This window comes from Coregonus lavaretus (genome assembly GCF_964263955.1).
Source record: "Coregonus lavaretus genome assembly, chromosome: 1".
NCBI classification, from domain to species: domain Eukaryota; kingdom Metazoa; phylum Chordata; class Actinopteri; order Salmoniformes; family Salmonidae; genus Coregonus; species Coregonus lavaretus.
Window position 1 is genome coordinate 56,003,333 of NC_139988.1, and position 24,842 is coordinate 56,028,174.

Consider the following 24,842-nt stretch of genomic DNA (forward strand, 5'->3'; position numbering starts at 1 on the left):
CCTCTCTTATGCACTCTCCTCTTTAGCTCGCCCCACAGGTTTTCGATTGGGTTGAGGTCTGGGGACTGAGATGGCCATGGGAGGACCTTGAGTTTGTGACTGCTGAACCATTTTTGTGTAGATTTTGCCACATGTTTTGGATCATTATCCTGCTGAAAGACCCAATGACGACCCATCTTCAGCTTTCTGGCAGAGGCCATCAGGTTTTTATTTAAAATGTCCTGGTTGTTCAAAGCGTTCATAATGCCATGCACCCTAACAAGGTTCCCAGGGCCTTTGGAAGAGAAACAGGCCCACAGCATCACAGATCCTCCACCATACTTCACGGTGGGCATGAGGTGCTTTTCGGCATACTCATCTTTTGTTTTACGCCAGACCCACTTAGTGTTTGTTGCCAAAAAGCTCAATCTTAGTCTCATCTGACCAAAGCACACGATCCCAGTTGAAGTCCCAGTGCCGCTTAGCAAACTCCAGACGTTTACGTTTGTGAGTGTTAGTGAGAAAAGGCTTTTTCCTTGCATGCCTCCCAAACAGCTTGTTGGCATGTAGAGAGCGTCTGATGGTTGTTTTGGAGACTTTGTGACCCCAAGATGCCACTCTTTGATGCAATTCTGTGACAGTGAGCTTAGGACTTTTTTTTACTTCTCTTACCATCCTCCTCACTGTGCGTTGTGGCAAGATAAACTTGGGACCTCTTCCAGCCTTGTTTGTCACTGTTCCAGTTGTTTTAAACTTCTTAATGATTCCTCTGACTGTAGATACGGGCAAGTTAAGGCGAGTGGCTATTTTCTTGTAGCCATTGCCTGACTTATGAAGGTCGACACAAAACTGCCTTACTTGAATGGTGTGTTCTCTTGTCTTTGCCATGTTGACAAATGGGTAAGAGAATTAGGCCTCTGTGTCACGTCATATTTATACCCCAGGGAAACAGGAAGTCATGAATTACTAATTAAAAGTTCCTAGATACCCTGACCAACTTTAGCAACTACAGAAAAATATATTTAAAAAAAAATCAATTAAAATTTTCAGCGGAATTGTTAGGGGTGCCAATAATTGTGGGACACATGATTTCAAGTTTTTTTTCTTCTAAATGTGTGATTATTTTTTTTACCACCAAAGTAATGTACTTAAATAAAAGGTTGGATTTTTATCTTTTTTTGCATTTGGGTTCTATGTTGTTTAAAAAAAAAAAGGAGAATTTTTGGAAGTCCTCGACCACATCTTAAACAGGGGTGCCAATTTTTTTAGAATAAGGCTGTAACGTAACAATGTGGAAAAGGTCAAGGGGTCTGAATACTTTCCGAATGCACTCTATGTAGGCTGTTTTTACATATAGACAATGGCAATAGAAGTTACTTTTATTATTTTCATTTAGATATCATTTTGATTAACCACATGACATTGATTTTGAGATATGAAGACTTTATTATAAATGAAATAAAACTGTTCCACGAAAATGTGCATATGAAGATCATAACTGGCACGCAGATTAGCAGAAATGGTACAATAACTTGGCACTCCAAATGGAAAAGGTTGCTGACCGCTGGTGTAGCCTATTACCGGCAACTTTACGAGCGTAATGGCAGAATCTGCAAAGACCAGCGGCAGCGAGAGGAGGAGGGTCGGGAAAAGGTTTTTCTTCTGGTTAGGCTATATAATCTCTGGCTCCCTCTTCAGTCATTTGTGTCTTCCTTTTTAATCACAGTGCTTAAAGCATCAGACAAGCTCAGTAGCCTACATATAGTTGATTTGTCTATATGGAAAAATACATGTTTAAAAATGTTGACCAATTGATTGGTCGAAAGAACAGACAATTCTTGGTCGACCAAGATTTATTTTTGTCTGGGACAGCCCTAGTAACAATACACGAGGGTCATGGAGTATGAGCTTGATTGAGTAGAGGTAGGTTACACAATGTTATGGAGTAGGTTAGTAGTAGAAGAAAAGTGTTTGTTAGATTGGAGTAGGCCCAACTAAGGATTTGTTGGGAGTTGAAATAGGCCTAGGCTAGATATTACTTGTTTGTTGTGGAGTAGAGGCAGCCCAGTCTTGTTTGTTCTGTAGTACAGGCAGACTTTGTCTATTTGTTATGGAGTGGAGGCACTAAGGCTCAGACATGCAGAAGCCCCCAGGCCTTAACCTTCATTGAAGACCTTTGTGGGCCAAGATCCGATCACCTGCCTTAGCGCTGCGGAACCTCCAGTTTTCCCACAGTCCCGTGATTGCCGCTGAGTGAAAGGAGCCTTTGTGGAGTGGCTCAGGCCCTTCTTAAAAAACAAAGCCTGACTTGTGAGACGATGAGGAAAACTAGCTGTACCGTTGCCCTCATCTTTGTACCAGACAGTGAATCACTACATCGTGCACAATCAAGTGTGCCTTTTTCACACCCTTTTTACCCTATTTCCAGAAATGATGCAGAAAAATTGTTGTAGGTTAACTTAAATCATGGGAGTTGTTGCTGCGTTCTTGCTCTTTTCCAGAGCCAGGTATTTTTCCTGCTGATTGGACTCGTATACAAACACAATTGTCCAATAGTGCTTAGGTTGCTGTGCCACAGTAGCAACATTCTTTCAGCCCTGTCAAGGAGTGTTGGGCTTGGAGCGCATTGAAAATCGACCAACTAAGGTTTATTATTACACATAAAAAAGGATGTTGAATAAATGTCCTGCCTGCCCTTTCCATGTAAAAGGAACCATGAGCACCAACGTGAAGTTCATAGGAGCATGTCAAATGAAAGCTAAGCATCTATATTACTGAGAAATTAAGGCATATATACATTTTTCAACCATTTTCCATCTTAAAAATGTTGAATAAGCAAAGGCTTTGATTTCTGGTCAAACAGATGGAAAAGGGGTCTTAGACAACATCTACAAGAATAAGTCTTACAAGGTAGTTGTGACGCGTACTGAGTATGCGAAGAGGCAGGACGCAGGAATTAACAAGATCAAGGTTTACTTAACAATGAGCAAGCGAGATAACAACATAGATAGAGTAAACGACACAAAGCTTAACAATCACACACAACATCATCCAGAACATTCCAGGGCTAAATAGGGGTGGTGATGAGATGAGTTGCAGGTGCGCTGGAGGTGATTAGGGTGCGTTGGGTTTCCATTCCGGTGTTGCCGAGGTGGTGCGCTCAGACCGGTGGCACAGTAGACCAGCGAATCAGAGCGTCGGAGGGGAGCAACGGGAGGAGACGTGACAGTATTAGAAATAAGTCAAAACACAATAATGTTGAAGTAGACTCCTGCCAACTAATATCAACACTTATATTTAGTTTTGAATAAATAATTTGCCTTCTGTAAGAAACATTGCCTTGTGTTTTGCAATTTCATTACCAAAAACCCACATATCTTTAAGACATTTTTATTTTCTCTTCCTCATGAGGAGGGAGAATAGGCCTAATGAAAGTTCACAGAAATAACAAGTAAAGGTAGACCTACCAATTAGTTTGTGTTTTTACTGATATCAAGTTTGTTGATGAATTAAGTGATTAAAACTCCTAATTCTGTTACCAAATCAGTAACGGAATTACTGCAATTCAATTGGTTACAATGGGAAATCATAGTAGTTACAAACCACAGTTGGGTCACCTGCTACTGTCCTCCCTTCCACTGGCATACTGTTATGTTCAATTCATAACTTATTTTTCATCTTTCTGTCGTCTGGTGGATAAAGTCTTGTTTGGGGTAGAGCTCATTAGAAAAATAGCCAGTGTGTAGAATAATACCCAAATATGCAAAGGAGGATATTGTGTATTTCTACCTTTTTGTACCTATTCAGGATACATCACCATGAAGAGAGTGATATTCATATCCATAATTATGCATTTTTGTATCGTACAGATCAGGGACCCATGATGTAATTCCGTTACTGTAATTCTGTTACCGGATGTAAATCCACTTCACTTTAAATTTTTACATTTTAGTCATTTAGCAGACGCTCTTATCCAGAGCGACTTACAGTTAGTGAGGGCATACATTTAAAAAAAAAATACTACAAAAAAAAAATTATACTGGCCCCCCGTGGGAATCGAACCCACAACCCTGGCGTTGCAAGCGCCATGCTCTACCAACTGAGCTACACGGGACTCCACTTACTGTAGTTCAGTAATCAAAATATATTTTTTCAAAGTCAAGGTGTCATGTCATAGCAGACACCCCATTCTTTCTGCAGAGATCTTTGAATCTTAATTCAGAGCAGATATTTACGTTTTTGGAAAACGTGGTCACATAAACTGAGAGAAATTTTACAGAAATTCTGTTACCAAATTTTGCATCTGCAGTAAATGTGTTTTTGTAAAATGTTCTGTGAAAATGCTTAAAATAAGTAATTGTGCATAGATATGTATGGTTTGTCAAACTACAAAATCAAGAGTTTTTGTTTGGTAACATTTTGAAGTGAAAAAGTATCCGTATAATTCCGTTACCGTGGAATTGCACCCAGAAGTATTCAAGAATTAGCCTAGATGGAGAGCTCAATATGAAAACATTTGAAGCCTCTTATTTTCAGCTTGCCCATTCAACATGTAGGACTAAATAGCTATTATGTAGCGTAGTAGGTCACCTTGCTCCAGTGAAGCCATAGTTTTAGTCATGACCATGGAAACAGATGGGCCAGTAGCCCAGTACAGTATTGAAAACATAGCAGTTTGGAAACAACTTGTAGTGGCAAAGCTTGATATAGGCCTGTCATGTGTGGAGAACTTAAAGGACAACTCTGCCACTTTTAACATTTGGGTTGTTATTATGAAGTATTTAGTGATGTCCTACACAGTTTTAGTGTAATTTTATGATTTCATGTCTATTGACTGTTTAGTGATGAGCAAAACCGAAAATTGCTTCTCTGTGACGTTTTCAAGTAGGATACCTGAGATGACTGATAAAATACATTATGGATAGTCATTATCAACGATCTATATAACCAATCTGTAGTTTTCTGATCATATTGGAACTCCCTGCTATATGTTGCTCTGGTTGTCGTTGTCTAGTAACATCTGTAAATATTTTAAATACACGCTCAAAAACCTATAGAATGATATTTATATTCAGCTTACTCAAATATTTTTCTGTTGTTCAAGGCTCAAACTCCCAGGATTCCATTTGGCAAAATCACTCTCACCATCACCGAACGAAGTTGCAGCTCCGGCAGCCACTGTTCCCTTTCCAAATAGCCTATATATTTTGTATTGAATTATTTGTAGACTTCATATTTTTTATTAGTTCCAATAGGCCTCCAGTGTTGTTGGATGGTTGCTTGGACAGTCGCTGAGGCTGTATTTATCTGTTATTGTTGAATAACAGATAGCAAGTTTAGCTACTTAGCTAGCTAGCATTGTTAACGTTAGCACCAAAGATGCAGGCTGAGAGACTAGGATTCCGTAATGATTTGCCTGTAAATGTCATAATAAATGTTGTGTTCTTCTAACAGGCAGCAGGTAGCCTAGCAGTTAAGAGCATTGGGTTGCTGGTTCGAATCCCCGAGCTGACAAGGTGAAAAATCTGTCTGTGCCCTTGAGCAAGGCATTATAATATATTTACAACTCCAAATGTATGTCAAATGGATTCATAGCTTATGACCTAACCAATATATTTAGACTAAGATTTGTCTGGGCTTGAGAGCAAGCTAGCTAAGCTAACAGCAGGCTAACTAGGTGGAGCATTGCATCGTGGGAGACTAAATAATGTATATGAGGGAAATACAGAAGCTTCAAAATGACAAAAACTAGGAAACGTGCAGTATGACCGACAAAAACGATAAAACATTGAAATGTGTATCAAATCTTAGTTGTGCATATATACTAACATCATAATAACTGGTAAAAAAAAAAGTGGCACGATTGTCCTTTTAAGATAGGTCCTGTTTAAAATACACAATATCGATTGACCTCTGAGTACAGTATAGTATACTGAACAAAAATATAAACGCAACATGTAAAGTGTTGGTCCCATGTTTCATGAGCTGAAATTAAAGACCCCAGAAATGTTTATATCCCTGTTAGTGAGCATTTCTCCTTTGCCAAGATAATCCATACACCTGACGGGTGTGGCATATCAAGAAGCTGATTAAACAGCATGATCATTACACAGATGCACCTTGTGCTGGGGACAATAAAAGGCCACTAAAATGTGCAGTTTTGTCACAGAACACAATGCCACAGATGTCACAAGTTTTGAGGGAGCATGCAATTGGCATGCTGACTGCAGGAATGTCCACCCGAGCTGTTGCCAGAGAATTGGATGTCCATTTCGCTACCATAAGCCGCCTCCAACGTCGTTTTAGAGAATTTGGCAGTACGTCCAACCGGCCTCACAACTGCAGACCAAGTGTAACCACGCCAACCCAGGACCTCCACATCCGGCTTCTTCACCTGCGGGATCATCTGAGACCAGCCACATGGACAGCTGATGAAACTGTGGGATTACACAACCAAATAATTTCTGCACTAACTGTCAGAAACCATCTCAGGGAAGCTCATCTGCATGCTCGTCGTCCTCACCAGGGTCTTGACCTGACTGCAGTTCGCCGTCGTAACTGACTTCAGTGGACAAACGCTCACCTTCGATGGTCACTGGCACGCTGGAGAAGTCTGCTCTTCACGGATGAATCCTGGTTTCAACTGTACCGGGCAGAGGCCGTTGTGTGGGCGAGCGGTTTGCTGATATAAACATTGTGAACAGAGTGCCCCATGGTGCCGGTGGGGTTATGGTATGGGCAGGCATAAGCTACGGACAACGAACACAATTGCATTTTATCGATGACAATTTCAATGCACAGAGGCCCATTGTCGTGCAATTCATCCGCCGCCATCACCTCATGTTTCAGGATGATAATGCATGGCCCCATGTTGCAAGGATTTGTATAGAATTCCTGGAAGCTGAAAATGTCCCAGTTCTTCCATGGCCTGCATACTCACCAGACATGTCACCCATTGAGCACGTTTGGGATGCTCTGGATCAATGTGTACGACAGAGTGTTCCAGTTCCCACCAATATCCAGCAACTTCACACAGCCATTGAAGAGGCGTGGGACAACGTTCCACAGGCCACAATCAACAGCCTGATCAACTGTATGGGAAGGAGATGTGTCGCGCTGAACGAGGCAAATAGTGGTCACACCAGATACTGATGGGTTTTCTGATCCACTCCCCTACCTTTTTTTGCAAGGTATCTGTGAGCAACATATACATATCTGTATTCCCATTCGTGTGAAATCTATAGATTAGGGCCTAATTTATTTATTTCAATTGACTGATTTCCTTATCTGAACTGTAACTCAGTAAAATTGTTGAAATTGTTGCATGTTGCGTTTATTTTTGTTCAGTCTATATTAGCCTAAGTAGAACACCCCTGATAAATATGCTATTAGTTTGTCGTTAATCTCTAAGCCAACCTACTTGCCTAGCTTGTAAAAAAATATTTTAACAAATCTATTGACATGACAGGAATTGTTCATTAGCTTAAAGGGATACTTCGGGATTTTGGGAATGTATCTACTTCCCCGGAGTCAGATGAACTCCTGGATACCATTTTTATGTTTCTGCACCCAGTATGTAGGAAGTTAGAGGTAGTTTTGCAAGCCAATGCTAACTAGCATTAGCACAATGCCTGGATGTCTATGGTAACAACTAGCATGCTGTTACCATAGGCATACAGGCATTGTGCTAACTCTAGTTAGCAATTGCGCTAATGCTAGTTAGCAACTTCCTTCAAACTGCATGCAGAAACTTAAAAATGGTATTCACGAGTTCATCTGATTCTGGGGAAGTATTTAAAGGGCTTCAATGCCAAAATCCCGAAGTATCCCTTTCATTTTGTTGTGTCATGACTCTGCATGTCTGTCATTCCAAGACTGATGCCATGTTTAACCTACAATTTTTGACAAGTGTGGTCTAATTCAAACCAGTCTCTTGTTTCAAGCCTTTGTTGGTTATTGGTTGGCAGACTAGACTCAAGCTTTTTGTGAGCCAGAGGTTAGGGTTTCTTGGAGAGGATAGCGTTTCGCAAGTTGTATTGCGGCCTGTCATGTGGACGGGCAAGGTTACGGGTACAGGAGCCGATGAATCTGGGAGAGTGCCCACGTTCGTCTTTGTTCCCTCTGCCGTGCTCCTGTGGAGATGTCTGTCCACTGTTCCAATCAGCGTCCCGTCCTTCTGTTTCATCCCTCTCGCTCGCTCTGCTGCCTCTCAGCTCCGGTTTTACCGATCTCTTTCCTCTGGGCCTTTGTTCTCCTCGGCCGGGCTCACAGTCACAATGATATGCTCATGTAGTCAGAAGCTAGGTATACACTGAGTGTACAAAACATTAGGAACACCTTCCTAATATTGAGTTGCACCCCCATTTGCCCTCGGAACAGCCTAAATTCATCAGGGCATGGACTCTACAAGGTGTCGAAAGCATTCCACAGGGATGCTGGCCCATGTTGACTCCAATGCTTCCCACAGTTGTGTCAAGTTGGCTGGATGTCCTTTGGGTGGTGGACCATTCTTGATACACACGAGAAACTTTTGAGCATGAAAATTCCAGCAGCGTTGCAGTTCTTGACACCAACCAGTGCGCCGTTCAAAGGCACTTAAATATTTTGTCTTGCCCATTCACCATCTGAATGGCACACATACACAATCCATGTCTCAAGGCTTAAATATCCTTCTTTAAGCTGTCTCCTCCCCTTCATCTACACTGATTGATGTGGATTTAACAGGTGACATCAATAAGGGATAATAGCTTTCACCTGGATTCACCTGGTCAGTCTGTCGTGGAAAGAGCAGGTGTTCCTAATGTTTTTGTACTTCAATAAGGGATAATCGCTTTCACCTGGATTCACCTGGTCAGTCTGTCATGGAAAGAGAAGTTGTTCCTAATGTTTTGTACACTTAGTGTATTTTATAACCTACAAATGGCTGCTCTGTGACTGCATGCTCTGTGGATCTAGACAAGGAAATATCCTTTCTGGTGTGGACCATTTTCCGACCTCACCTAATTTTGGAGTAGGAACCCAGGTAGCCTTCTTGGCTCAAAGCCAAATGGGCATTTGACCCATCATATCCACCGTAGCTAACTGTAGTGTAACCGTAGTCACAGGTAATGCAAGAGGACATATAGTGTAGCAGGTTGTGGACATCCCAGCAGGGTATAGGTTCACATTGAGGAGACAAGAGGACAGAGTCATAGTGGAAGGATGGATGAGGTTAATATGAGGAGAGTGGAGGGTTAAGGTTTCTATCAGAGACTCAGTTTTGCCACATGGCCCCTGCTTGTCCACAGGCCCACGTTACCTGAGCACCCCGACCCCTAGGTTCCAGTGAGCTCTCCCACAGCCTCATGTTTTATTCACTCCTGTAGGATGGAAAATCAACCAGTTATACCTAGCTACCTGAGCACACGGCTGAGCCAGGGGCCCGACGGTGGCCCTTCAGGGAGGGCCCCTATCCTGCCCCCCTGCGGCCCCTGTAACAGAGCACAACCTGGGCTGGAGGGTGATGACAGAGATGGCCAGAGATTTGTCATCCATTATTCAGGCCTGGGAGCGGGCAGGTTTAATTATACATGGTGGTATTATGGGATTCGGTTCAGCCATGTTGGACCCATCCCGCCCCCACACACAGCCGGCTGGGGATGATGAAACCGCAGCTCAACGTGGGTGGAGCAGGCTGAGGAAGCACAAGCATACTAAGAAAACAAAACAAAGTGACTAGCTATTGATTCTTACCTTGAAGTAGTCCTAGGCATTTTTTCAGTTTTTTTGTGCTGTGTATGAAGTTGGTATAATGGCTGTCTTTTTCGGTCAAGGACAGTGTGGAGCTGGAGAACGATGAGTTTATTTTAAGTGGACACTAGTCCTGTCCTAGGTATTCTTTAGTACTGGACAACAACTGACCATGAAAATCACTGCAGATCATCTCCTCTATTCATTGAAAATACTTCTGCTTCATCATAAATGCTGGATGTGATCTGGGCCATTTCCTGCTTCTAAGGGAAAGCGAAAGAGCCTCGGAGCCCATTCTCAGCGTACCTGTTGTTGTTTTGATAAGGACAGGAAGTAGGCTAGCTAGGCCTAGATAGGCCTTTTTTGGTCAAATAAGCCGTCTTTTTTCCTATTCTTAGACAGGGTCTTGTATGTTCTCAGACTTGGCTAGTGTTTGAGAAGACTCGGTATCAAACTGTAGCATAGTTTTATGACAGGTCAGGAATGTAGGATAGGCTAGTCTTTGGAACAGTGTTGATGTAGGTTAATTTCACCATAAAATATAACCATAAAGAGAAAAGACTAAAGATATTAGGCTCCTTTCTTTTATGATAATGTGATTACATCATTGTTATACTGTATGTTGGCCTGTAGGGATTGGGTATAGGTATGCCATATTAGGATTGGGTATAGGTATGCCATATTACAATGAACTATATCCAAAACTCAACCGTGTATCACCAGAAATAAACATCTCCAGGCATCATCTCCGGTCTCTTCTTAATGGATTTATGTCATTATTTTATGGGAGGTGGAGATTAATCATCATTTCATTCACCCATTGAAATGCCAACTGTTCAAGGTTCAGTGTAATTATGGAAACAAGCATGTAAATGTCATATGGACAGATTTGAAATCGGTCTCAACACTCCTCTTACTATCGAATCACCTAGCAACAGGGACATGGTGATTGAACATGAACAAGAGCTAACCATCAATGGAACTGCAGTTAGTGACTTGGTTTTAGTCATAGGTCTCCTGCTGTTTTTCATTAACTTCATTGTTTGGCATGAATTAGGCGTACCTTTTTTTTTTTTTTACACATTTTTACCTGACATTCAGTACCTTTGGCTTAGTTGCCGGCTTTTGACAAAAAATGTATAAATGGAACGACGACAAATAAAACTGTTGCCGGCCAAAATGACCGGGAGAAAAAACATCCCATTGCCAAATAATGCATTTTATTCATTGATGGAAATACCAGTCGATGGAAATACATTTGACCGTCATGCTTATCGGGCTGTAGGTTAATTTGCATAATATGGTAGAATTAACTTGCCGTGTGTATTTTCGTTAGTCATGTAGCCTATCTTTTTTTTATCCAACACAACTACAGTAACAGAGCCTATAACAGAGCCTATTTTGAGCGGGATTTCTCCTGCAGCTCCTCAGCTGGTTGCTGCTGAAGTAAAACCTGCTTTTATACGCCCATTCATTGCCCAACAATTCTAAATGCAAACGCGTGTTAAAAACTGTTTTGGTGCATGATTAAAAAGAGCTAGGCCTATTTGTATTTCTCAACTGGTAGCCTAATTGAAGTGCACCTCCCATTCAAGTGCAGGTAACAGGCTATCAGTGCGTCACCACCACTTTACAATGTGAGCTGGAGGCTGTATGCATTTTGAAAACATCGGCCTATTTAATTGTTTGAAACCTGAATGTTCTACTTCATATTATGAGGCATGTCTTACCTTGCTTCGAAGTTGCCTATAGGCAAATCCGACAATGGAAACATGGAGGCAATTTTTTTATATAGACTTCATATGCGGCGCGTGATTTTCAAGTTTAGGGACGCTTACAATTTATCCTACCATTTCTACCGATCTGCATGTCAGTTATGATTTTCATATGCACATTTTCGTCGAACAGTTTCATTACAATAATAACTTTTTTGTTTCTCAAAATCATTGTCACATGGTTAATCCTACAAATCTGAATTAAAATGATAAAAACAATTTATTAATGCAAGAGCACCAGCCTCTGCCATATGGACACATTGATATACCATGATCCATTGGTGGCTAAATAAATTAGCACAAATAACTCATAGCCTATAGGTCAATGCAGCAGTAGGCCTATAACTTCTATTGTCAACTAAGTCAAAATACATAAAGCCGACATACAAACAGTAGAAAATATGATAATAATGATAGGTTCTTTCAATTGCATTTATCTCTCTACTCAGCCTGTCTGCCTCCCTTTTGAGATGTCTTGAGCTTCTCTTTTGATCAATTCCTTATTACATATGTTTACTAGGCCTATTGGTGACATACAGTACCAGTCAAAAGTTTGGAAACACCTACTCATTCAAGGGTTTTTCTTTATTTTTACTATTTTCTACATTGTAGAATAATAGTGAAGACATCAACTATGAAATAACACATATGGAATCATATAGTAACCAAAAAAGTGTTCTTCAACAAATTCTTCAAAGTAGCCACCATTTGCCTTGATGACAGTTTTGCACACTCTTGCCATTCTCTTAACCAGCTTCATGAGGAATGCTTTTCCAACAGTCTTGAAGGATTTCCCACATATGCTGAGCACTTGTTGGCTGCTTTTCTTTCACTCTGCGGTCCAACTCATCCCAAAACATCTCAATTGGGTTGAGGTCAGGTGATTGTGGAGGCCAGGTCATCTAATTAAGCACTCCATCACTCTCCTTCTTGGTCAAATAGCCCTTACACAGCCTGGATGTGTGTTGGGTCATTGTCCTGTTGAAAAACAAATGATAGTCCCACTAATCCCACTAACCCACTAAATTAGAAAAAATATATATATATAAAAATGGTTGTCCCACTGACCATTCATAAGGTGAATCTACCAATTTGTAAGTCGCTCTGGATAAGAGTGTCTGCTAAATGACGTAAATGTAATCGCAAACCAGATGGGATGGTGTATCGCTGCAGAATGCTGTGGTAGCCATGCTGGTTAAGTGTGCCTTGAATTCAAAATAAATCACAGACAGTTTCACCAGCAAAGCACCATCACACCTCCTCCTCCGTGCTTCACGGTGGGAACCACACATGCAGAGATCATCTGTTCACCTACTCTGCGTCTCACAAAGAGGAACCAAAAATCAGAACGAAGGACATATTTCCACCGGTCTAATGTCCATTGCTCGTGTTTCTTGGCCCAAGGAAGTCTCATCTTCTTATTGGTGTCCTTTAGGAGTGGTTTCTTTGCAGCAATTCAACCATGAAGGCTCGATTCACGCAGTCTCCTCTGAACAGTTCATGTTGAGATGTGTCTGTTACTTGAACTCTGTGAAGCATTTATTTGGGCTGCAATTTCTGAGGCTGGTAACTCTGATGAACTTATCCTCTGCAGCAGAGGTGACTCTAGGTATTCCTTTCCTGTGGTGGTCCTCATGAGAGCCAGTTTCATTATAGCGCATTCCAGGTGACTACCTCATGAAGCTGGTTGAGAGAATGCCAAGAGTGTGCAAAGCTGTCATCAAGGCAAAGGGTGGCTACTTTGAAGAATCTAAAATATATTTTGATTTGTTTAACACTGTTTTGGTTACTACATGATTCTATATGTGTTATTTCATAGTTTTGATGTCTTCACTATTATTCTACAATGTAGAAAATAGTACAAATAAAGAAAAACCCTTGAATGAGTAGGTGTGTCCAAACTTTTGACTGGTACTGTATGTAATGGTGAATTGCTAAAAAATGTAATATCAAAGGGCCAACAATTCACACAATGAAACAATGAATGCGCAAGAATTGGCGGGAGACAGCTGAGCCATTCTGGAGAGACTTGCCTATATCTTCGCCACACACCCCTCCCCTTCTTGTTTCAACATTTTAAATTATACTCAATACACATTATCTTTTCACTGACATCCACAACCCAATAATCAGCTAGGCCTATTGCCACGCGCGCTGCCCAAATGGCTGGCTTCCCAAATAGGCATAGGCCTACAGCTTGTGATTTGAAACAATCCACAGCAATTTTTTAAAATAAGCTAATGATCCTCGACTCCTCTGTGGCTAAGTCATGCTTTCTGCTATATAGACAGGAGTACAGAACATTAGCAACCCATCCTAGTTGTTGCATCTTGAGATTCCCCCTCTTTCCAAGTTTCTAATGGAGATTTCCATCTCTGTCACATATTTTAATCTCGGTCAAGGCTCTAATCGCTGCCAAAGGTCTTTCAACAAAGTACTGAGTAAAAGGTCTGAATACTTATGTATATACGTTTTTATTTATTTATACATTTGCAAAAAAATAAATAAAAAATTTTTTTGGCTTTGTCATTATGGGGTATTGTGTGTAAATTGATGACGGGAAAAAAATAATTTGATCCATTTTAAAATAAGGCTGTAAAGTAACAATGTGGAAAAAGTCAAGGGTTCTGAATACATTCTGAATGCACTGTAGGACCTATGGAACCACTCTCATCAGGTGTGCTATTTAGAATGGAGTTTTCCCGCAAATTACATTCTGGCAAATGTTTGAAAAGGATGTTTTATTGGCTGCTTAATTACTTACATGAGTTTCATGTTCTGTTCAGATGAATTACCATAATCTAAATGTGATTTCTGTCATTCTTAAGACCGTGGGTGGACGCCCTAATGGGTTACGCACACAATGCATATGGTTCCGGTAAACCTTCCCGGTCACGTTGACCGGCACCACATTTTCAGAAACCCTGCTTTGGCTGAATAGGCCTAGACCTGATTATGACGTCCTTGTAGATTGCCGAGCATCAGTGGGAATAGTAGCATGGCTTTGGATTGGTCTGCATTATTCAGACCAAACTACTCTCTCCTATGCAACTGATTTAATGATATAACGGCAAGATAATTTACTGTTTCTTGACTTATGCCGACAAGGTCAAGGTATTTGGATATTTAATGTCTCCTCAGATGTTTCACTGAGACTGATGTTGTTTTAATTCCTCGTCGACGCTCGTTGCTGTAACCCAAACCAATTATTCATGTGGTAAAGTACATCGCCCATGCAGGGAGCATGATTAACTTGAGTTTATTCAGTGTAAAATGCTTACAGGTCAAGTGTTTAGCTGAATGGCTTCATTCCCAGGATAGGGGCTCAAGTTTACTCATTTTGAGCCCCCTGGTAAGTACAGGGTTGGACCATGACTCCCTATGCAAAGGGAGTGTCATGAGGAGGGTCTTTGTGTGGAAGGAGAGAAGAAGAAGTGAGGATGGGATCAATTAAATCCAATTGTATTTGTCATGTGCCGAAAACATCAGGTGTAGACCTAACAGTGAAATGCTTACTTACAAGCCCTTAACCAACATTATATGCAGGGGATACCGGTACCGAGTCAATGTGCGGGGGAACCGGTTAGTCGAGGTAATTGAGGTAATATGTACATGTAGGTAGAGTTATTAAAGTGACTATGTATAGATAATAAACAGAGAGTAGCAGCAGCGTAAAAGAGGGGTTGGGTGGGGGGGTGCACATTGTCTGGGTAGCCATTTGATTAGATGTTCAGGAGTCTTATGGCTTGGGGGTAGAAGCTGTTTAGAAGCCTCTTGGACCTAGAATTTTTAGGGCCTTCCTCTGACACCGCCTGGTATAGAGATCCTGGATGGCAGGAAGCTTGGCCCCAGTGATGTACTGGGCCGTACGCACTACCCTCTGTAGTGCCTTGCGGTCGGAGGCCGAGCAGTTGCCATACCAGGCAGTGATGCAACCAGTCAGGATGCTCTCGATGGTGCAGCTGTAGAACCTTTTGAAGATCTGAGTTTTGGATGAGGCTCATAGGTTGATCAATGCCCTGTTATGGCCTAATACCTGGCTGGGCTGAGAGCAAGGAGTAAGGGGGGCTGGGCCTATTCAATTATGGATTGGCTCCGGATCAGAACACAACATCTGTCTGAATGTCACGGAGAGGGAGGGAGGGAGATGATGATGCTCAGACTCCTTGCTCTGGCTCCACCCTCTCTGCTACTGCTGACAAGAACACAGGTGTTTAGAGTATTGCTCTACATAGTAAGGCAGAAGACCTCTGGCATATATGTGGAATGTCTTGAAAAAGGCACACACAATGTATCGAGCATGGAGCTAAACTAGTATAAACTAGTAGATATAGAAGACAGACTAGTTTGTTATCCAATCTCTATACACATCAACCAGGCTTATCTCAGTGCTACTATTGATCACATTCGTCCTTCCTGCATTGATCAAATAATCATTATGGCCATTGTTTTCCATTAGTATTTGACTGTGGCATGTTTGAGAAGGACTTGCAGGTAGACTCTTGCCTGTGCATATGGTCCTAGACATTCTGAAGCTGTGTCCAGATGGCAGGAAATTGTAGGCCTATTGATTTAGTAGGCTGCCTACCCTTTGACACTGCTACACAGCTTTTCAGATACTTTTCCTCACTTGGCAGATTCTTTGTGTTATTGATCTTGATTGAGTTGTGCACAGTCACTGTATTCCAGGACACATCTATTTAGTCTACTGTCTAAGAGGAATCTTTGATCACTACACTGTTATTGGTTCCAAGAGCTAGGCCTAACCTAAGAAAATGTCCTCCAAACATCTTTATCCAAAATGTAACCCCAAGTATAAAAGCCTGTGCTAAGCCTTGGCTTCCGGTGTTTTAGAGGTGACTTTGTTCTGCTGACTGCCCACTTTCAGAGTGCTGTCCCCCTGAGGCCACGGTTGAGATTACATTACAAGCGTTCTTCTCTTGCCCCGGTGCTTTGGACAGTGCACTCCCAAGCTTTTTATCTTTCCCTCAGATGTAGGGGGATTTCGGGTTTGATCCAGATCAGACTTCTTCAGCTGCAGTGTGTGTAACAGTGTGTGTATATATACACACACACACACACTCCTATGACCTTCACAGAATGATTGTATTACTCAATAGTTTGGGATTTTGTAGGCTTTTACCTTATTTCTTTTTAAGCCTACATTCCATTTTGAATGCAAGGTCTCATGTAGTCTGTCTTGTCTTGAGTACCTGTTTGTTCTCTCTTCCTGTTCCAGAGGAGCTCTCTCTCTCTCCCTACCTGTCAGTCAGTGCCCAGGGGCGGGGCTTCAGTTGTGTTCCCTCGTACCAGAGATGAGGGTGTTTATGGCCATGGAAGGCCTATATTTGAAGAACTGCCTTGGCTCTGTCAACTTTGCTCTGCCCCTAAACATTCTGTTAATCAGCCAGTGTGTTCGGTAGCTCTGAGGTTTACAGGGGGGAAGGTCACATAATCTGAATGAATGTAAACCCTGCCCCTGACAAACAACCAAATGCACTGAGAAGACTTAATTTACTGGTACACAGACATTGATACAAATACGAACAACCCCAGTGTTTCAGTCACTGTGTGTGTGTGTGTGTGTGGTGTGAGACCTCTGCCTGTGTGTGTTTATGTGCCTGTGTAACAACCCCTCTCCTGTGTTTGTTTGTTTCAGGAGCTGCTGGGTGTGCTTCGCCACGGACGAGGATGACCGCACAGCGGAGTGGGTGCGTCCGTGTCGCTGCCGAGGCTCCACCAAGTGGGTGCACCAGGCGTGTCTGCAGCGCTGGGTGGACGAGAAGCAGAGGGGCAACAGCACGGCCCGCGTGGCCTGTCCACAGTGCAACGCTGAGTACCTCATTGTCTTCCCCAAGCTGGGTATGATATGACGGGGCTGAGGCGGGCGCCTGGGGGATATGGGCTGGACTGGAGTCTCTTGGAGATAGTTAAAGAGATGGGAGTTTTCCTGGAATATTAGCTGGGAGGTAGTTAGTGTTACAGCGATGGTATTTTTCCTGATATAATCAGGAGTTCCTGAATTTATGTAGGCTACATCATCGAATTGGTCTCACACTGTCCAAGCTAGGGTCTTTCTTGATTTTCATCTGTATGCTTATCACACATCAGGACTGAGGAGGGAAGAGAATAACATGCATGAACTGCTTATGTGTTATGATTTCAGTCAGTGATGATTCAGGTCCATGTCATTTGAGCGTTTTGTAATTCCGTGGCAGCTTACCTAACAGATTGAGACAGCTTTGCTGCGTGTGTCAGCACAGTCACGTAATAACAGCTGAATCACGGCTGAATCTGAAGTACAGTAGTCTTTCACTTTACTGTCACTTCATTGTCAAAATGTCATGACAACCCCTCAATACCCTACCCTTCCAAAAGGGAAGTAGCATTAGAAGGCAATTTTGCATGCCTAAATGGACTACTAGATTGGTCCTTTGAGGACATAGGCTACTAATGGCTGTTGCTGCTGTCTCCCTAATAATGGATGCAGTACAGCGGCAGTGAGTCAGTGCTGTGAATTAGGACGGGGGAACTGAGAGCTCTAAAAAGCACTCCGCCTGTCTCAACTCACTGCATGTTTATTTACTCCCAAAGCCAGGGTAGGTTATTTGTGGCGAGTCTGGTAAATATACAGTTTGTGGGAGAAGTTACACAAGGAATAGGAGCGGGCAGGGCACCCGCCAGACGCTCATTACCAGACCTGGGTTCAAATGGTATTAGACATTTCTAATAGTTTGCTTTAGCCTGTCTGGTGTGCCAAATGTGTGGGCTTTGCACTTGTGTTACTATTATTTTGGTTCCATTGCACCAGGCAAGCTCAATCAAGCCCAGAGAAAGAATTTAGTATTTGTACTCAGGTCTGCTACCGGCTCATTACCGGCCAGCTTCAGCCACACTGGCAATTTGAAGAGGTGTGTAGAGAGGAGCGGTGCCCACGAATTAACCTCAGAACGTCAGAGTGACGGAGGCACTGATTATTCCCAAACACTGGCACTTAGTCATCAAGTAAACACGGCCAACCCTCTCCAAAAAGTGTTGCCTTGCAACTGTCACTTTCCTTAAGCGTTTGTTCCTCAGTTCAGCGTCCGTTCGTTCAGCGATGACAGAACTTTCAGCTCCGTCAGTCACCGTGAGAGAGGAAACTTATGTAAGCAGAAACCCTGGAAACTGCTTTCGGAAATAACGCTTGTTGTATATTTTCTAGCACATGGGAAGCTATTAAATCACTCTACATATATGTCTAATTAGTGTGTAGTTGGCGCCTTGGGCTACTGCTGCTACCAGGAACAAGTGGGTCATTAACCATTCAATGTTTTTTCCCCCTCTGAATACATTTACATCATTTAGCAGACGCTCTTATCCAGAGCGACTTACAAATTGGTGCATTCAACTTATGATAGCAAGTGGGACAACCACTTTTTTTCTTCTTTTTTTATGGGGGGGAAGGATTACTTTATACTATTCCAGGTATTCCTTAGTGACCACATTGAGACTAGGTGCAACCTGAGAAGTAGGGCCTGGACATAAGACAATGTATGTGGTCGAGCAAGCTCTGCTGGTAAGCAGGGCCACGTTGTATTTTTAGATGCAGGCCTGGCTGTGCTGTCAGTCACCTCTGTGTTACTATAAGCAGCAGGCTCAGCTAAACCTGTTGGACTGGAGCATAGAGATCAGGGCACTTAGTGCTACCTTGTCTCTGGAGCATTCAGGTCAATGGGAACACTGGGGGATAGGTACTAGTCGTATATGGCAAGTACGGTATAGCACTAATGATGTCGTTGATAAAGTCATGGCACATGACAAACAGGGTGGGAAATTAACTTTTTGGTCCACCAGCCACTGTGGCAGGTAGATCAAAAAAAATCATGGTCAGTTGTTTTTGGCAGGCGTCTTCACCAGATGAGCCACCCATGAAATGTGGCCTCAATGTTTATTATCAAGTTCATCAGTTCCCCTACACACACATCCTCCACAAGTTTGTTTGTGTTCCTTTTACTTTTGAATACCCCGGTGGTTTGGTCTGGCAGTAACAAAGTGATAGAAGAGATCATGAGGCAGTGTTTTATTTGGACGGGCCCCCCTCTAAATGTGCCCTAATCTGTTGAAAGATAACGTCCCTTGGAGAATCGTGTAGTAGGCTTAGTCCTTGATCACTCATCGTTTGAGTCGTGTACACCAGCTCACAGGGGCTTATGTTACCTTTGATTTAACAGCAAATGAAAAACCTCTGAAAGCCTTCAGAGTCTTTTCCGACACACGGAGAGTACCCATTCTAATGATAACTTCCTGCAGGAGGCTAGGAAGCACACAGATGGGCATTGTTATTTACGCCAAAATATAAGGCCCAAACCAATCTACTGGTCATCACCCAGGTGTTAGGAGGAGAGAGGGATGGGGGAGAGGAAGAGACATCCTCTGGTGTCTGGAGAAACAGACTGATGTAGACACCCACCTGGCTGTGTAGGAGGGAGCGAGAGGGTAAAAGATGAGAAGTAAGGGAGGAGTGGTTGGGAGATGGGTAAGGATGAGAGAGAAAAAGAGGAGAGGCCCAATGATGTGGCAGACATTGAAGTGCACCAGTCTGCCTGCTCCCCCGAGCAAGCTTTCTTTGCCTCCACCTGTGTACAGACAGACAGAGGTGTAGAGTGATTGCAAGGGAGGGAGAGAGGAAATTAGGCCACGGCGTGAAGAGAGCAGCTCATCAACTAGCGGCAGAGAGGAGACTGGGGCTGCCACTGCTGCTGATGAATCACTTAAAAACCCAGCCCCAAAAATAGCCGACTGCTCGGACAGCACCAGAGCACCCGACAAATCAGCAGCACACTGACGCTGCTAGCCTACCACCTGGATCAGGAATCTTCCCGGTGACTCCCCGTTTTCCTCTGTAATACCCTGCCTGCTCTGGGGACTGGAAACGGACTGAACAAACGCTTCCCTATGACATTTATCGAACTTCACCGCTGCATCATTATACTTCTGCAGCCAAATTATGACATCCTTAGATTCCAGAGGTCGTGATGTGTCACGCTGTGTCTGACGTGTGATTTTTCCAGTTGAACTCAATACAGTATTCTGCTCAGGCAGCAAGGCAGACTGAAGGACTAAAGGATAGTGTGGTGGTAGGATTGCATCAGTGGGTCTCTCTGGGGTTGTCAGTAGTGTTTTAAAGGGCGACTGCACTTTCATCAAGAGCTCATTAAGAAATCCTAGCAGCCATGACTGAAGGTAAACGAGAGTTGTCTTGGGGGTGTGGTTTGATGTGGGTGTTTCTTGGGTGTGTCTTTGCCATTCAATCACAACAAACAAGTGCAGTAGTGAGTACAGGGAGGTAAGCTAAGCTAGCTTTTGCTATGGATAGAATGAAGTTTTGAAGTTGAGGACTCCCCTCGTGACTGCTCGCCGTCTCAAGATGGTCAGGTAATTCAGTTCTATGTGTAGGCTAAAGCCTGCGCTGACCTTGTGTTTAACCATGCTCACAGCAGCTAGCTAGCATAGCTTGGTGATAGCTGCAGCTGGCTATCCTGGTTAGCTGATCATTCTCTGTGAAATCAGTTATGGCAAGAGCCAGTGTCTGTAATGTGTTTCGCAAGACACTCGTTCTACAACAACTTAGTTTCAACGTTTCATCACATCATGTAAATGTTACAGTAGAAACGATATCAACTACTGCACACGGTCTTCAGTCAGCTCCGCTGTCCTAAACACAATATTCTATAACTGGCTAGTTTTGTCTCGTCTCTCCTTATGTCCGCTGTTAGATCTTTTGCGGGAGACAAATCTCAGAACTAATATCCCTACAGGTGTAGGCTACATGTGGACATTGCACAAACATCGACCAGCTTGAGTGTAGATTCATCAACTAAAAATTGATGGATGTGTTTGTGTTACAAAGACAAAACAGACTGCCATGTCCGCTCATACAGGAGTAATAAAGGCCCAGTGCACTAAAATATGAATAATTAGTAGCGGTGCAGCAGCAGCACCCCTAGTTCCCGCGGCTATGCGTCCTCTCACATAACACGCTCAGGGAGAGGCTATGCATTTAGCTAGTTACATCACAGTATCATAGTCTAGGCCCTAGTACCATAGCGGCATAGCCTATCACATAATCACATAATTGCATGTATGTAGCTAGCTAACCAAGCTAAACAAAACTTAGCTACTTACCAACAACACACAAGTCTCAGGTTTGACGGTTTACAGCCCAAGTAGAAGCTAGTCGGTTGTAATCCATATCCTGGCCATCTGCCCAAGATTGTTGAACAACTTTATGGAAGCCCATTTTCACTAGAGTAGCTATTGCCCAAGCAAGAACAAGTACTAAAAACACGTCTTGCCTGTCTTGCCTCGTTTTGCGTGCCCCGGGTGGGTGGGGTTTGCTCATTTCCAACCATTCCATTGGTATTCCTAAGGAGAGGTCTCCTCCAGCCCAGGGCACCTTGAACTTGTCCAGTCACGTGTTAATAGGCAAAAGGGGGCATAAATTGTTGACAATTGTAATCCAAACCAAACCCTCAAGTAAGTAATGACACAGTCACTTAGCAAACTCAGTTTTGGACGAGACTGACAGTCAGTGTTAATAGGATAATTTTGGTCATAAGGTCAGTGACTGACTTTATGACCAAAATGATCCTAAATATACTTTGTCAATTTTAACACTACAATAAATGTTTCTGACTCATATCGATGCCACATAGGCCGTTTTTAAAAGGAGCAGTTGACCTTTAATTGATTAGATAGGTCCGAATAGCACACCTTGGTTCACCAGTTGTGCCATAGAGCTATACCTAGCTGTATCTGTGCTTTTAAGAGCTGACAAAAAAGGTCAGGCTACACTTCACCTCACTGGGGATGCCTCTACCTTTTGAGGTAAACAACTGCATCCATTGAATTCCATATTGTTCACACCCTTTGACTTTTTCCACATTTTGTTGTGTTACAGCCTGAATTTAAAATGGTTAAATTTAGATTTTTTTTGTCACTGGCATACACACAATACGCCATAATGTCAAAGAGGAATAATGTTTTTTGATATTTTTACAAATTAATAAAAAAGCTGAAATGTCTTGAGTCAATAAGTATATTCAACCCCTTTGTTATGGCAAGCCTAAATAAGCTCAGGAATACAAATGTGCTTAACAAGTCACATATTAGTTGCATGGACTCACTCTGTGTGCAATAATAGTGTTTAACATTATTTATTAATGACTACCTCATCTCTGTACCTCACACATACAATTATCTGTAAGGTCGAGCAGTACATTTCAAACAAAGATTCAACCACAAAGACCAGGGGGGGAGTTTTTCAATGCCTTGCAAAGAAGGGCACCTATTGGTAGATGAAAAAACAAAACAAAAAAAAGACATTGAAAAGCCTTTTGAGCATGGTGAAGTTATTAATTACACTTTGGATGGTGTATCAGTACACCTTCACTGCAAACACATAGGCACCCTTCCTATCTCAGTTGCCGGAAAGGAAGGAAACCGCTCAGGGATTTCACCATGCCAATGGTGACTTTAACCCCCTAGAGTCGATGTCTCTCGCGAACACAATGGTGCTCCGTTTTACTTGTCTTAAGTCGGTACAGCCGATCTGCCAACTTCTGTCTGTAACGTACGAACAGTTTGGGCTACACACTAACGAACGCGCACATGTCGGTTGTTTTTCTCTAGGATGCCCACAGGCCTCACATGACTCGTCTGAAGGTCCCTCGGTACCAGTTGAAAAAATGAATGGAAGTATATATGGAGACTGTTTAGTGCCAAAAATAAGGGGTTAAATACATATTCAAAAAAATAACAAATGTTTCCTGATCTTATATCTCTCAGATATAATATAATATAATAATAATATATTATTATAGGACAGATACTTCAGAACAAACTTCCTTTTGATTTTTTTGGGGGGAACTATCTGTTGTTCCATGTTGTGAATCTGTTATTCAATGTGCTTGTATGGGCTAATAGCAGTAAGATCAAAAATAATTTTTCATCCAATGTTTTTTTATTTTTTTATATATACTTCAAGGGGTCTTCAAATTCAAAATTAAATAACTAAATTATCCTTGGTATGACCTTCTTAAAACGATTCCATATAGATTAGTAAAAAGGTGGCAAAGCAATTAACTTTTTGTCCTGAATACAAAGTGTTATGTTTGGGGCAAATGCAATACAACACTATACTGAGTACCACTCTCCATATTTTCAAGCATAGTGCTGGCTGCATCATGTTATGGGTATGCTTGTAATCGTTGAGGACTGGGGAGTGGCGCTAAGCACGGGCAAAATCCTAGAGGAAAACCTGGTTCAGTCTGCTTTCCACCAGACACTGGGAGATGAATTCACTTTTTAGCAGGACAATAACCTAAAACACAAGGCCAAATCTACAGTGTAGTTGCTTACCAAGAAGACGGTGAATGTTCCTGAGTGGCCGAGTTACAGTTTTGACTTAAATCTGCTAGAAAATCTATGGCAAGACCTGAAAATGGTTGTCTAGCAATGGTCAACAACTAATTTGACAGAGTTTGAAGAATTTTGAAAAGAATAATGGGCAAATGTTGCACAATCCAGGTGTGGAAATCTCTTAGAGACTTACCCAGAAAGACTCACAGCTGTAATCGCTGACAAAGGTGATTCTAACGTATTGACTCGGGGTTGGATACTTATTTAAACAAGAGATATTAGTGTTTTAAATGTCATATTTTTTTACACGTTAGATTTTTTTCCCACTTTGACATTACAGAGTGTTTTGTGTAGATCGTTGACAAAAAAATGACAATAAAATTTTAATCCCACTTTGTAACACAACAAAATGTGGAAATAGTCAAGGGGTGTGATTAGTTTCTGAAGGCACTGTAGAATTTAATAGGATCTCTATGGCTGCATCTGCTTGGAAGTAGACCGAGACGTGCTTTGAAGTGAGCAGAGTACTGGATTGCTGCACTCCTTCCTATAGTCCTCTAATGTGAAATACCAGTCTCTGTGTTCTGGGCTTGATCACTGTGGCCTGCAGACAGACACGAGACTAAACAGCTTCTGGTTCTAGATTTATTTTCACCCCTCTGACTGTGCTGCTAAGAAGTAAACTTCTTAGGAAGAAAAAAAAAATGGTCTACTTTCCCAGAAGTTGGCAATGGCTTTAAGGTGTTTCATTGACTTTAATCTTTAATCCTTAGAAACTGCTCACAAACATGGAGGACAGCTTTAAATGAGTGTAATAAAGGCAGAGCGAGAGAGATGGGCGCTGGGTGGTGTTAAGACGCTGATAGGTTTTTATTCTCGGGTAGCTCTGCTGAACCCAGCTCATTTGTTAGCCTGACGGGCATTAGGCCTACTCATGTTCCTACTCTCAGGGCTGGG

General features: G+C 42.3%; 1 protein-coding gene across 2 annotated transcripts in view; it reads left to right on the forward strand.

The window, feature by feature from the left end:
* The window catches only part of marchf5 (membrane-associated ring finger (C3HC4) 5), a 62,052-nt gene that overhangs the window by 14,934 nt on the left and 22,276 nt on the right, over window positions 1-24,842 (forward strand). For both annotated transcript variants that reach the window (XM_084170108.1, XM_084170109.1), the window contains exon 2: window positions 17,143-17,345. In XM_084170108.1, coding sequence (XP_084026234.1) covers window positions 17,143-17,345 — 203 coding nt within the window. The remainder of the gene's footprint in view (window positions 1-17,142; window positions 17,346-24,842) is intronic.